Source organism: Daucus carota, chromosome 6 (assembly GCF_001625215.2).
Source record: "Daucus carota subsp. sativus chromosome 6, DH1 v3.0, whole genome shotgun sequence".
NCBI lineage: Eukaryota > Viridiplantae > Streptophyta > Magnoliopsida > Apiales > Apiaceae > Daucus > Daucus carota.
Window position 1 is genome coordinate 17,345,125 of NC_030386.2, and position 14,432 is coordinate 17,359,556.

General features: G+C 33.4%; 2 protein-coding genes across 2 annotated transcripts; both read left to right on the forward strand.

The window, feature by feature from the left end:
• Positions 1-897: 897 nt before the first annotated feature.
• On the forward strand, positions 898-4,144 carry LOC108192490 (ADP,ATP carrier protein 1, mitochondrial). Its single transcript, XM_017372718.2, has 4 exons — positions 898-1,076; positions 2,208-2,700; positions 2,790-3,161; positions 3,262-4,144. Exons 2-4 carry the CDS (start codon positions 2,248-2,250, stop codon positions 3,556-3,558), a joined length of 1,122 nt encoding a protein of 373 aa, XP_017228207.1. The 5' UTR covers positions 898-1,076; positions 2,208-2,247; the 3' UTR covers positions 3,559-4,144.
• Positions 4,145-9,169: 5,025 nt separating this feature from the next.
• LOC108226929 (transcription factor MYB83) lies at positions 9,170-11,353 on the forward strand. Its single transcript, XM_017401922.2, has 2 exons — positions 9,170-9,565; positions 10,409-11,353. Exons 1-2 carry the CDS (start codon positions 9,294-9,296, stop codon positions 11,055-11,057), a joined length of 921 nt encoding a protein of 306 aa, XP_017257411.1. The 5' UTR covers positions 9,170-9,293; the 3' UTR covers positions 11,058-11,353.
• The last annotated feature ends 3,079 nt before the right edge of the window (positions 11,354-14,432 follow it).

Sequence of the window (14,432 nt, forward strand, 5' to 3'; positions counted from 1 at the left end):
GTACAAAAATAAAATTTTAGGCGGCAAAGTCCCGCAGTTCCCGCAACTGAAATTTCATATCACTGAGCAGAGAGACTAATCTTATCTTTATTACCGTCTAAATCGAAACGTGATCATTTAACATTCCTTGATAACAATTTTTCAAAATTTTTTCTTTGTCATGAATTAACATTGTTGAAATTAAAACTCCTGTTTCTAATACTTAAGAATCCAATACTCATTTCTATATTTTATTATTTTCTTACTTCCCCGTCTCAAATTATCCAACTTTTACACGTGTTTCGAAGTCTGTAAATTAGATAATTCTATATGAAATTAAAAGAATATCGTATTTAGAAAAAAATTTAATTTCAACAATGTTAATTCACACCAAGTTTCCGAGACATTAGTTAATTGTTAAATTATAAGAATATCACATTTACGGGGGTGTATTCGATTGGGATTTTAATGCATTGTTTTTAGTCTATGGATTTTCATGGATTGTATGGGATTTTGATTTTTTGCGGATTCTTGATAAAATGTCGCAGAGTTTATAGGATTTAAGCACAATGCTTCAAAATCCCATTGAATTTGGTGGGATTTCAAAAAACTTAAAATACACTGAAGAATGCCACAAAATCCATCATTTTATGAAATGAAAAAAAATCCATCAGCATTTGAATACCATCAGATTTTAATGGATTTTAAACAATCCCAATTGAATACCATCGGATTTTAAAGCATAATTTAAAATCCCAATTGAATACCACTAGATTTTGTAGCATAGTTTAAAATCCCAATTGAATACCTCAAGATTTTAATGGATTTCAAACAATCCCAATCGAATACCCTCGGATTTAATGAATGCAAAAAAATGCTTTAAAATCTCAATCCAATACACCACTCTTAGAATATAAAAAAACGGAGACTTGGTGCGAGTGAAATAGGGCAGTTAGCTCCTCTAATTTCTCTCCACCTCCTGAAACCCTCAAGGGAAGCCCAAAGAGACGCACGTCCCCTCCCTTGTCTTTTTTTCACAACCTGCTTCTTGTATATTTCTTGTTTTTTCTCATTTTTACATTTATCTTTTCTTTTAGGTATTTTCCTTCTCTTTACACCATGATGATTAATGTTCTTGATCGTCTGTTTCGATGATCCATTACAAGTTTTTCGAATTTTGTTCATCGTGTTGTTGTCTTGCACTTTGTATTTGTGTTGTAGAACGTTGCATGTGTTGATTTCTACGCGGAGCCAGGATTTTCATGATATTAGGCTCAACTAATTCGGTGTTGCGAATTTGAATTACTTCGTTGATTAACTTCTTGAGATCAACTTGGGCTTAAATCATTTTTCTAATAACTTTCGAGATTAGTATTTAACAAAATCTCTAGTCGTGGTTTTTGTTATTGTATCGTAAAATGTCGCATGTAAGAATATCTGGGTGGAACCGGGATTTTAAAGATCCCAGATCATTTTGATTTGCAGATTTAAGTTATCTTATTAATTGACTTCTTGATATCAATCTGGGTTTAAATAATGTTTTTTATTAACTTTTGAGATTAGTATATAACAAAATCTGGAGTCGCGGTTGTTATTATATTGTAGAATGTCGCGTCTATGAATATCTAGATGGAACTGGTTGTTGTTATTGTATTCTAGGATGTCGCATCTATGAATATCTAGATAGAACTCGGATTTTACCGGGACAAGATAATTTTGGTTGTAGATTTAAGTTGTTTTATTAATTGACTTCTTGATATCAATCTGGGTTTAAATAATTTTTCTACTAACTTTCGAGATTAGTATTCAACGATATATGTGATTGTATAGTAGAATGTTGCATGTATGAATATCTTGGTGGAACCAGGATTATATATTATTGATTACATCTTAAGATGAGCCTTAGCTGAGCTTATTTAAAACTGACTTTCGAGATTGGTATTTAACAATATTTGTAGCCGTGGCTTTAGCCTTGCTAGCTCCTCCTTGTGCGTGTCTGAGTAAATGAGTGTACTGTTCTTTTCGTGCAAAAAAAAGAAAAGAAAAAGAATGTTTTATGTTTATGTGCTCTAAATGTTTTCATTGTCCTTCAGATTTCTGATTCAGCGAATGATTAGAAGTATGAGATAATATGATGCAGACGGTTCTTGTTGTAAATGAACTCCGATTAGTACTTCTGATGAATATATTGGATTTTATTTTTATTTGTAATTTCTGTTGGCTGACAGATTTCAAGAATTCTGATTCGTTTTTGCCAGAGAAGCCTCGATGGATAAAGAACACCGCACAAGGGCCACTCAGAAAGATCTTGGTTTCCAGCACCCGTATTTTTACCAGAGGAAACGCAATTATGGAAGTTGCAGTGATGTTGCTCTGCATTATTCAATGGTGCAGCCAAACCGATCAACGTGTGATTTATCAGCGATTAAATTGTCTGTATCACCGGTCTTTGTTCAAGCACCTCAAGAGAAAGGCATTAAAGGATTTCTCACGGATTTTCTTATGGGTGGAGTCTCTGCAGCTGTGTCCAAGACTGCTGCTGCACCCATTGAACGCGTGAAGCTTCTGATCCAGAACCAGGATGAAATGCTCAAGTCGGGGAGGCTTTCTGAACCGTACAAAGGTATTGGTGATTGTTTCAGCCGAACAATTAAGGATGAAGGTATGGTATCTCTATGGAGAGGAAATACTGCTAATGTCATTCGTTACTTCCCAACTCAGGTCAATACTAATCAAACCCCCCTCTAGCAATATCTTACAATACCTTATGTCGAACTTCTTGCACTTAAAATCTTGTGATTGTTGCACAGGCCTTGAACTTTGCTTTTAAAGATTACTTTAAGAGTCTTTTCAACTTCAAGAAAGACAGGGACGGATACTGGAAATGGTTTGCTGGTAACTTGGGTTCTGGAGGTGCTGCTGGCGCTTCATCACTCCTCTTTGTTTACTCGCTGGACTATGCTAGAACTCGTCTAGCAAATGACTCGAAGGCAGCTAAGAAAGGAGGAGAAAGGCAGTTTAATGGCTTGGTTGATGTGTACAAGAAGACATTGGCTTCTGATGGCATTGCTGGCCTATATCGTGGATTTACTATCTCGTGTGTTGGGATTATCGTGTATCGTGGCCTGTACTTCGGAATGTATGATTCCCTGAAGCCAGTACTCCTCACTGGGAAAATGCAGGTCAACACATTAGCTTACAATCTTTCACGATAAATTGACATGATTGCATATGACAGCAATAATTTTGTTGATTCATCTCGATTGCTTTTGTTGCTATCAGGATAGTTTCTTTGCCAGCTTCGCCCTTGGTTGGGTCATTACCAATGGCGCTGGCCTCGCATCCTACCCTATTGACACTGTCCGCAGAAGAATGATGATGACATCCGGTGAAGCAGTGAAATACAAAGGCTCAATGGATGCCCTTTCCCAGATCATGAAGAACGAAGGTGCCAAATCGCTCTTCAAAGGGGCTGGTGCCAACATTCTTCGCGCTATTGCAGGTGCTGGTGTGCTTGCTGGTTACGACAAGCTGCAAGTGCTAGTTCTTGGCAAGAAGTACGGATCTGGTGGTGCATAAACAACAGGGTACACCCTGATCCCTTCAACATTAGATAGTGATGAAAATAATTTCGACTTTTGATCTCTCGTACCAACACTATGTGTGATTCGTTAAATAAATCAGGAGTTGTTCCCGAACCACGCAATTCCTTGTTAAGTATCTTTTCGAACTTGTAACTACACAGTATTCAGTTCTTTAGTTTTAGTTATATGCAGTTTCTTGATCAAGGCATATTGTTCGAATTTGTGTTCTTTAATATCGAATTTATCAAACCTCTGCAATTTCACGTCTCCAACAAAATAAAAACTGTTTTCAGACTCTAGGAGCAACTTACAGACTTGATAAAATATTTACAACCCGAAACAAATTATATCTAGAACCTGGATACAAGATCATTGAGCTTAATTAGGAAAAAAACTCGGACAATTTACCTTGAATTATTGCAAAGAAGGCAGTTCAAGATTCTAGAGCAGGCGAACCGCAGACGCGGATAAAACCTGTTAGTATGAGCACTGGACTCCCTTAGCAGCTCCTCCATGGTCTGCACAAAAAGATTCAGGCTCCTCACCGGAGGAATATACAGAATCAATGGCACTGCAGAGAACGCCACTGCGAAAAACATGTGCAGCATCTTTCTCTCTAGTTTCTTCTGGGTATTTTTCAAGTTTTTTTGGTGATTTTTCTGAGATTTTTTGAGGTGGTGTGGACAGGAAGATGATGGCGTCTGGACCTTGTTAAATGTTATGGTCGTTTTCTTGACAGAGCTGGATTTATATAGTGGCATAAGTCGGTAATGTATTTTAATCTTTTGGGACAAGACAAATCATAAATTGATGAATCATATGCTGTTCTTCTCCTACGGGCTCCAGTTCGATTCTTGTTTATCACAGAATTGTAAAATTGAATATTAATTTTTTTTCCCTAAAATGATAGTACTTTTTATTTTGATTTTTGACGAGTTTTCTTTTTTTTGGATAAAATTTGATTTTTGAAGATTTAAATTAACCAAATTTCAACTAAAATATTAAAGATTAATTTTGTACAATTTTTCAAATAGATTATAAATCTTATATTGATATAATTAACGAAATTCTATAATTCTGTGATATTATAATTTTCAGTCAAAATTAGATAATTAAAAAAAGTATAGTCCATTATTTAATTCTTATTTATCCCGAAATTTATCACAACGGCTCTGAGCAACTTTGATATGATTATGTTCAGGTGTGGGCACCATCCTGTTTACGAGAATGAGTGGCCAATGAAATGCGCCACTTGGGAATCCAATGAATTAATAATTTGTGGGTGTTTTGTATTATTGCCGTCCACAAGTTTGAAACTTTTTCAAAAGTGATCCATTTTTTTTAATATAAAAAAACTTGGAATTAATAAGATTGGGACACAACTAGGTGATCTCATGGCCTATATTAATACACCTGTTTGTACTTTAGGTTCGCTCATCTCGTCACTTTCTAACCGACTCATTTGGTCGTTCACGAAAATGATTTGTATTGCTTTTTTACCTTATCTGTTTCGTAGCTTCAATTTGCTAATAATATCATCTTCTATATAATTTCAATTTTATGTACAGTTTGTACTATTGTACGCATAGGTGGAATAAGGATCGATCTGGGGCTCCGAGCTCACGTGTCTCCAAAATCAATATACCTATATAAAGGAGAAGCGAGGAGCGTGTAGGTGGCGCTTCTCACATCGCTGTGTTCTATTTTTCTAATTTTCTGAAATTTTTGGATGAAAAATATCAAAAATTATAACTACCTTTTTTAGTTTCGGATATATTCGAAGCAAGTATCAGAATCTGATTTTGTTTCAAATTATTTATGGAATATAGTAGCTTGAAAGCATTATAACTACTTTTTTTAGTTTCGGATATATTCGAAGCAAGTATTAGAATCTGATTTTGTTTCAGATTATTTATAGAATATAGTAGCTTGAAAGTTTTAATCTGATTTTGTTTCAGATTATTTAATTATGGGAAAGAGTAGCACACAAGTCTCTCTGCACCTATAAATATAAATATCCTTGTAGGTTGTAGGGTTTTGGATCATCTAAACACAACCTACTCTCTCTCAATACCACAACCCAACCTCTCTCTGGTGATGGTTCTCTTCCTCGATTTCTAACTCGGTAATGTCGTTCTTCTGCAACGATAACGATAAGTGAAGGCTGTTTATACGGTATTAAAAAAATAAAGGTTGTTGTAAGCAAAGGTAGTTATAGACTGCTATGTGGGAGCCTACAAATCCAAACATGGGAGAAGAATACAGTCTTGACATTATATTGATGGATGATATGAATAGATTAACTATTAGTGATGTATGTTTGTTGATTATTCTTTTATAATATTTGTTTTGTTCATCGACATGTTTGTTGTTGTTAATTTTTATATGATTTATTTTGTATACATCTATGTTTATACAATATTAAAAAATAAAGTTTGTTACAAGCAAGGGTAGTTATAGATTGCTATCTTACAGATTTAAGTTGGATGTTTTTGTGAACAATCAATCCAAAAAAAATTGGAGGAAGGTGACAATGTAAGAACATGATTAAAAAAACAGAAATAAAATTAAGATTCATCGTGTTTTAAATTGTTAATTACGTGTATAAATTTATTTTCATTTTTCACCATAAATTATAGTTCAATTTTGCAATTTTATATATTAGTATTGGTATTATTACATCAAGATTGTTATAATATAAAATCTATTTTATTCTACAAATCTTAATTTTTAATTATTAATATACTTTTTATAAACAGCCATAAAATTATTCCATTCTACAAATATTAATATTGAATCATTAATATATTTTTATAAACCGCCGCAACGCGCGGCTTCTCAACTAGTTTAATAAAAGTTTAATCTCTCCGTCTCTCTTATTTGTTTACATTGGGGATGAAGATTGGCACGCATTCTAATACTCTTATAAAACGTATTTTGATAAATTATTTTTAACTTTTTTTCTTCTGAATAAAAACTTGACGTTTATATTTCTATACAAAACAGAAATTTTTTAAAAATAAGTTATCAAATTATGTTTTATATGCGCGTTAAAACGCGTGTCGAGCAGTGCAAAGAAAAGAGAGGGACGGAGGGAGTACTTTATAAATTATAATTTTTTAAGTGTAAAAATTAATATGAAATTTGATTTGAGCCCTAACTAGTTCACAAATTGAATTGAATAGTAATTATATTTTGGATCACCACAAATAAGTAAATACTCTTAAATTCATAAAAGTAACACCTAACAATGAATGCTTCCTCCAAGCATTAATTAATGTGTAATGGACATCAGTCTACTTCCTACTTAAGCTGATATTGGACAGCCCACACATTTACTGCTAGGCCCATTTTGCAGGCTATCTTGAGATCGTTGAAAACCTCAAAACCCATTCGACTCGGAACTCTCGACCCGTATCTCCTAAAGCTAAAAGTCCATCTTAATATTTTTACGGATAATATTTGCTGCGACACTCGCAAGATATAGCTCTATAATTGCAACATTATGTTTTCTAGAGCAATTAATTCAAAGATAAAAAATCATATAATATATTTTAAAAATAATCGAGTCCAACAAATATAAAATAAATTATATCAATTTATAATTACAGTTCTATACAAGCCGTTATTACCGAATCAAAATCTTAAATATCTGATATTGAATTAGATTAAAAAATAAGAAAAAACCAAGCTCTAAAAAGATAAAACTTTTTTACGAAGAGGAATATGAGTGAAAAACAAGAACAAATTAAAAAATAATTATTTGAGACTTTTCATCCATAAAAATTGATGATAATCCCCTGACAACTGATACTGATTTATATCCAGGTATATTGCAAAATTTAGAGAGTCAGTCGGCGATAGGGATTAAAATCTTATATCGATCGTTACTCACGCACGAGAACTGTTAATCGCAGCTTTATTGCTTGTAAATCTACAACTACTGTACTCGAATTCGTGCTGCAACTATGTAATATCCATTACTAGAAATCAAGATAAACTGTACAAGCTCTTTCTTCTACAACTAGTAAGCTAGAACAACTATGAATGCTAGAGTGTTTGTGTATATTGAATGCTAGAACAGATTACTGGAGAAATGAAAATTACAACTACTGTGACCACACTTTCTTGAATTCCAATAAGAACTGAACTTGTTCTATATACATATATATTATATGTTTTTTGTCGTCACGTTTTCTATATATAATTTGAAGAGGTTAATCACGTTGATTCATGATGACTCCTGCGTATATATCACAAAGTTCACCTAGTGTTGGCGTCAAGGTTAACTGCAATTATATTGCATTGGGACCATTTTGAATTATTTTTAAAGAGAAGTTCATATTGTATCCTCTGTCGGCAGCTAATTTGCTTAGCAAATGCGTTAACTCAAATAACACCTGTTAATTATGCATAAAAAATATTCAAAAACTTATCATGTATAATGAAGTCATTTTTTTTCCACCAGGTATAGTATATATGCACTTTCACAAAATAAATGGAAAAGTTCTCGAATAATTGCTTATGTGTACTTGGAATTAAACTTGTTACTTGAGTTATACGTGTGTGAGCGTGGCAAAATGGAGAGGGACGGTGATCGATAGAAGAAAGAAAAGAGAAAATGAAGGCTTCATGGGGTGGAAATGATGATCATGAATTTGTGAAGGTGGTGGGGATTTTGCTTAAATATACGGTCATGTTTATGTAATTGGACCATTTATGACGAAAAATTCGTCGTAAATATCTAAAATTGTTGTAGTGACACATATACATGTGGGATATATGTGAGATAATAGATATTGCAAAATATATATATTTATGATCGTATTAAATAGAAATATATTTCATGTACATACATAGAAAGGAATTGTTTTGTTTTGTTTTGCTTCACAAATTAAACTTCTGTGTATAAGAAGTTGTGGTGTTAATATTTTTTGAAACTAATAGTCTATCGAAATTTTATTTCGACATGTCTCAATATTATAATTTAAATTGATCGAATTTAGATTTTATTTCAACTCAATTCGATAAAAAAAGGTTGAACTCCATAAATTCTCTTTCCCGACTAACGACTACTACTTTCATTAAATAATCAGAAATATGAGAGATTCACTTTGAAAACCTTCAAAAAATTTATCAATTTTTCTTGCAGTGATACGCGGCATGTCTCAATAGTCATCTTTAGGATATTCCAAATCAATATACTCCATATTTATCTATACATGCAAATGCATGTGCTATATGTATTTAGTAAAGAGTAGTGCTAGGTGCATATAATTGTGTACATAAAATTTGTACATAATGATGTGACAAGTGATGTGGTGAGTTTTAATCGGGGTGGTTGGTGTAAATGCAGAGGGTCATCCAATTAAAATCCGCCACATGTCATTATGTACATGTTTTTGTACATAATTATGTGCTCCAAGCATTTTCCTTTAAGTAAAACGGTTGGAAGGGAGCTGCCTCCATGAGAGAGAGAGAGAGAGAGAGGAGAGGACAGCTAAAGAAAGAGAATGACGGTTGGTCTTCTTGTCTTTGACTCTAGTCATATGTTGATACATTTGCCTTCACTCACAAGCTAATCATCGTATGTCTAGCTAGGAACGCTACACATTTTGCTTCCACTTCACATAATATACACCTTTCTATCATCCTCCTTTATATTCACATACTCTTGTCACATATCAGCTTAAATTAATTACTCAAATTGAACAACCACTTATAATTGCAATGAGAAAGCCTGCAGATCAGACAGAGAAAGCGAATAACAAGCTGAGGAAAGGCTTGTGGTCGCCAGAAGAAGATGACAAGTTGATGAGTTACATGGTGGGGAATGGGCAGGGGTGCTGGACGGATATAGCGAGGAATGCTGGTTTGTTTCGGTGCGGCAAGAGCTGTCGTCTCCGGTGGATAAATTACTTGAGGCCTGATCTTAAACGCGGCTCGTTTTCAGTACAGGAAGAAGAACTTATCATTCATTTGCACTCCATCCTCGGCAACAGGTTAGTTATGTTATGTGTCTGTCTATTCTTTGAATTGTCTGTGACAAAATTAATCCCGCAAATGTACCAAACCGATACTTTGGTACTACTGCATTGCCCTGGAAAGTGTTTAGCTTATGAATAGAATAGTGTTTCGCTTTTAAATACTAAATAGAGAGTATGTAGATTTATTTCTCATCATTGATTCTCGGGCTAGCTGTTGATCCAAGAAGAGATTTCTAATTTGAAGTTCAGAGTTATTCATATATAGCTTATATAATGGCAATAATTTCGAGCCTGTTATATCTGTAGTCTAAATCCTTGTAAACTTTCAAGTCAGAATTTTTTGGAACTAATTGCACTTGGAATTGTGAATGATATTGTTTATACAATTTGGACTTTGCGTGTTCACATAATTAGATGAAAAATGCTAGATGCACAAAATTGAGTATAAAAACATTCACATAAAGAGTATGCGTTAACTTTTGATTGGAATGGGTCGTCTGAATATGCATTAATAACACCAATTAAAACTTCCCAGCACCTCAGTTGCCATGTCATTTTGTGCAAAATTCTGTACCCAATTTTGTGGCAGAGACTCCTCCTCCTGATCTTTTGCCGACTGTTCTTAAACATAATGTAAAAGTTTTGAAAATAATTTGAATCGATACCGGTTCAATAGTTTTTTGGTCCACTGTACTAAGATCTTGATTCCGCTCTCAAGTATAACCGCACGAGAATAAGCATCCACTTAAGAGTACACATGCAGGTACATACATGATACACCTGCACGTTATTAAACACAGACACATAATTCATGTAAATATGTTATTGAAAGAAGTCGTGATTGATACAATTGTATAGGTGGTCTCAGATTGCATCGCGACTTCCTGGAAGGACAGATAACGAAATCAAGAACTTGTGGAACTCTACCATAAAGAAAAGGTTAAAGAACAACCACCACATGACCTCCACAACTTCACCAAACTCAGCAGACCCTTCTGTTGACATTAAATCAGGAGAAATGATATCTTTCCAAGAACACCAACTCATGAGCTTCTGCATGGACTCAATGTCTAGTACTACTACTACTTCATCTTCTTCCGCGAATTACAATTTTGATCCGTTCCTTCCCCTCAACAATTCCCATGATATCACCACCGCGCCGCCTTTACCAAATGCATCCAACTGCGGTGTAGGAGATGTGATCTTTGAAGGTTACGGTGGTTCTGAACATTATGTGATGGCGCCTGAGAATGACCTAACTGTCGTTTCTTCGCTGGATAATAATGATGATCCGACTTTCATGTTTGATAAGAAAAGTTTTGATGACATAAATATGATTAATAGTGATCATCCTCGGAGCATAAAAGTGGAAGATTTCGAGTTCGAAAATCGTGAATACTTGCAAGGAGGGCAAGACATTATAAGAACTGGATCAGATCAACTGGATTGGGAGGGATTGTTGGAAAATATTTCATTGACGCCCTACCTTGATTTTCAAATTGGCTGACATAAATTGACGATTTCTTTTAAATTTTTTTGTAAATGCATGCTTCCACGCGAACTTCAGTTAAATTCAAGAACTGGAGTTGGCTAGAGTGAAATAATGCATTTTCTTGTTTCGTGCGAAGAAAAGTGTTAATAATGTGATTCTTTACTGGAAAGGGTTAGACTAGAAGTAATTGATTTTCATACTTCAATTTTATGTGCAATTATAAAAATTCTGGTAAGTGTTGATAGGGAGTTTATACAATAAAGCAGCTGCCAGGACACTGTATACTTTCATGTTAAAGCAATCGAATTCTTTGAGCCCTTTTACCTTTGTTCATAGTTGAAAAAAAATGAAAACTTTCGATTGTTTGATTATGTCGTGCCTTTAACTTCTAATCCATAAACCAGAATTTGTTTTTTTGGTCAAACGTGTAAAATAGACAGGTCAATTCTTATTAAAAATAAAGAATGGCTAGGTCCGGCCGATTGTCCGAACTACATATATAGAAGGTAGCTTCAAAATTTATTAGCGGTTTATTCAATTTTTTGATATATTGTTTAGGTGCAAAATATTAGTCCCAGACCCATCCGATCCATGAAATTTTTATAAGATTTCCCCTGATCTTAATCAGTACTCAAAAGAATTCTTGATTCTTAAATCCGGAACGGGATGGGAACAATTCAGAATCGCGCAGTACGGAGGGAATCTCCCTTTCAATTCTTAATCCATTTTATATTAATTATTATTTTAAAGTTAATTAGTTTAGAGCATCTCCAAGAGCCTACTTGTTGGCTCCTAAATATAATATAAAAAATGTGGCTCTTGGCAATTTAGGACAAAGTTAAGAGTGTAAACTCCAACAATACTCTCTACATTTCTTCTCTATTTCATATTTTATTCATATATTGGGCTCCACTATAACAAAAGAGAGGAAAGATGGAAGTGGATTGGAGGGAAGAATTTTTTTATTGTGAAAAAATAAGTTAAGAGTCATGTGTTGGCTCTTAACTTTGAGGAGAGAGGAGAGAGAAACAAGAGAGTCTTAGAGCAACTCCAAGGGGCTCTCTAAACAAGCTCCTAAGTCTAAAATTTAGGAGCAAATCAAAATTTAGTGCTCCAATGGGCTCCTAGATGCTCTTTAAAAATTTAAGAGCCTACTCTCTCTCCTTTCTTTTAAAGAGCATCTAGTAGCTCCTAACTCAATATTATATTATTTTCCCTTCAATCTTCTCTCTGTTTTAGTTAACTTTTTCCTCTCATTTATATAAAATAAATATAAAATGTGAATAAGGAGCCAAATATAAAGAGTAGCATTGGAGTTCTCACGTTTTTCGGTGTATTAACTTACTAGGAGGCACATTTTATATTATTGTTTAGGGAATGATTTAGGAGTACCGTTGGAGATGCTCTTAATGATTTAAAGAGCCACTAGAAGTCTTTTGGAGCAACATTTTTCCTTTTCTTCCTCAAATCTCAAGTTAGGAGCCTAAATAAAGAGTCTCTTGAAGATGGTCGAAGCTCAAATGTGCTCACTATTTTCCACAATCTCCTCCTTTTTATCTAATATATTATTTAAATATTGATAAGTGCCATAATTCTATTCATTTACTTATTTTATTCTTATTTCTTAGATGTGTATCCAATCTATAATCGGAAAGGATGAAAAGAGGATTATGACTAATTTGACGATATTTAGTGATTAGTTATTAGCAGAGAGTAATTAGCTGGTTGAGGTAATTATATTGATAAGCGGATTAATTTAACCATTTTGCATGAAACTATTCGATAATTTATGTTTAATTTTTTTTTTGTTTCAAGTAGATATGTATTGGATCTCCAATTATCTAAATTATCTTTCAAAAAACCACTACTTTAATCCATTAACTACTAAACCTCTTAGAGCATCTCCAACCATTGAAACCCCTTAGCTAAAAGATGAGTTGGCATACTAAAAATACAAAATTTTAGCCAACAGCTTGAAAAACTCAACTCCAACCATATCCGACTGTTGTCTATAATTTTAGCCAACCTCCTATGGATGGCTAAATTTGTCGAACCTCTACAGGTGTGTAAAAAATCTGTAGGAAGATTGCACATCATTTATTACCATATTAAACTGATATATTCTATTTTAACAATATAAATATTAATAACATACTATTTTTAAATTATAGCCAACCAATATAGCCAATACCATTGAAGCAAAATGTCTTACAGGTTCAGCAAATTTTACATAATGTGTTACAGGTCCCATTTAGCCAACGATTATAGCCAACGCCCTTGGAGATGCTCTTACAGCTAGGACCGAAACTACTCTTCTTTTTCTTCGAATTTCTAACCTTTAAAGCGGACCTGTATATTTTATATATCAATACGGAAAATAAAGATGAAGTTACAAAGTTATCTTCACATTATGAGCTATTAATCAAAAAACCCAATTAACTTATCATTTTTTTGCCAAAAAACCTTTAAACTTTTATTTTCACGAACAACCCCAATCAACTTTACTAAATCCTTGAAAAAAATTAACTAGAGTTACTTATAACTGACCTGAACTAACTATAATCATCACATATCTTATGGGACAACATGATTACAATTAATCAAAAAATAGTAAATCAATCAAAAAATAAAATAAATAAATGATTATTTTTATTCAAGCCAACAAATAAAATGAGAGGACCATCCTCTCCAAAGCTGCTCACCACAAAAGAACCAGAGGGAAGCCTGAATCTAGCATATAATCCACCCCACACCACAAGAATAGACTAAAATAAAAATGTAGGACACTATATTTTTTGTTACGTAAGCTCAGGAATAACATCCATATGCTGAACTCTTCACACACCTTCTGATTACGTAAAATAGATAACCCCATAAATTTATGATAGAAATATGAAAACCCTAATATCTTCTCTATAATATGAGTTTATGAAATTAAAATTTTATAATTAATTATCAGTATAATTAATGAATATGCACTATTTGACGTACAAATGTATAAAAAGATGTGAATCATGGAAAGATACTTGACAAGTCAGATTGGTATATTTTAACCATGGTTTATTTTGTATTTTTTTTATGATTTGAATAAAATTCATTGGGGTTGTTAGTGAAAAGATAAGTTAAAAGGTTTTTTGGCAAAAAAATGACAAGTTGGTTGGGTTTTTTGGTTAATAACTCTCACATTATTGATTTATTGATAATTTTTTAACTTAAAATTTAGAGATTTTATTTTATGTTTTCCCGAAGAAAGTAAGTAGAAGACTCTACGACCAAAAAATTCAATTAATTAATTTGAAACATGTTATGTTTTTAATCGGAAGTCCGTGTGATGGTTTGTTTGGGAGTGCTGTTAAAAATTGTTGTGCGGTCAGAAAAAGTGCTGGTGAA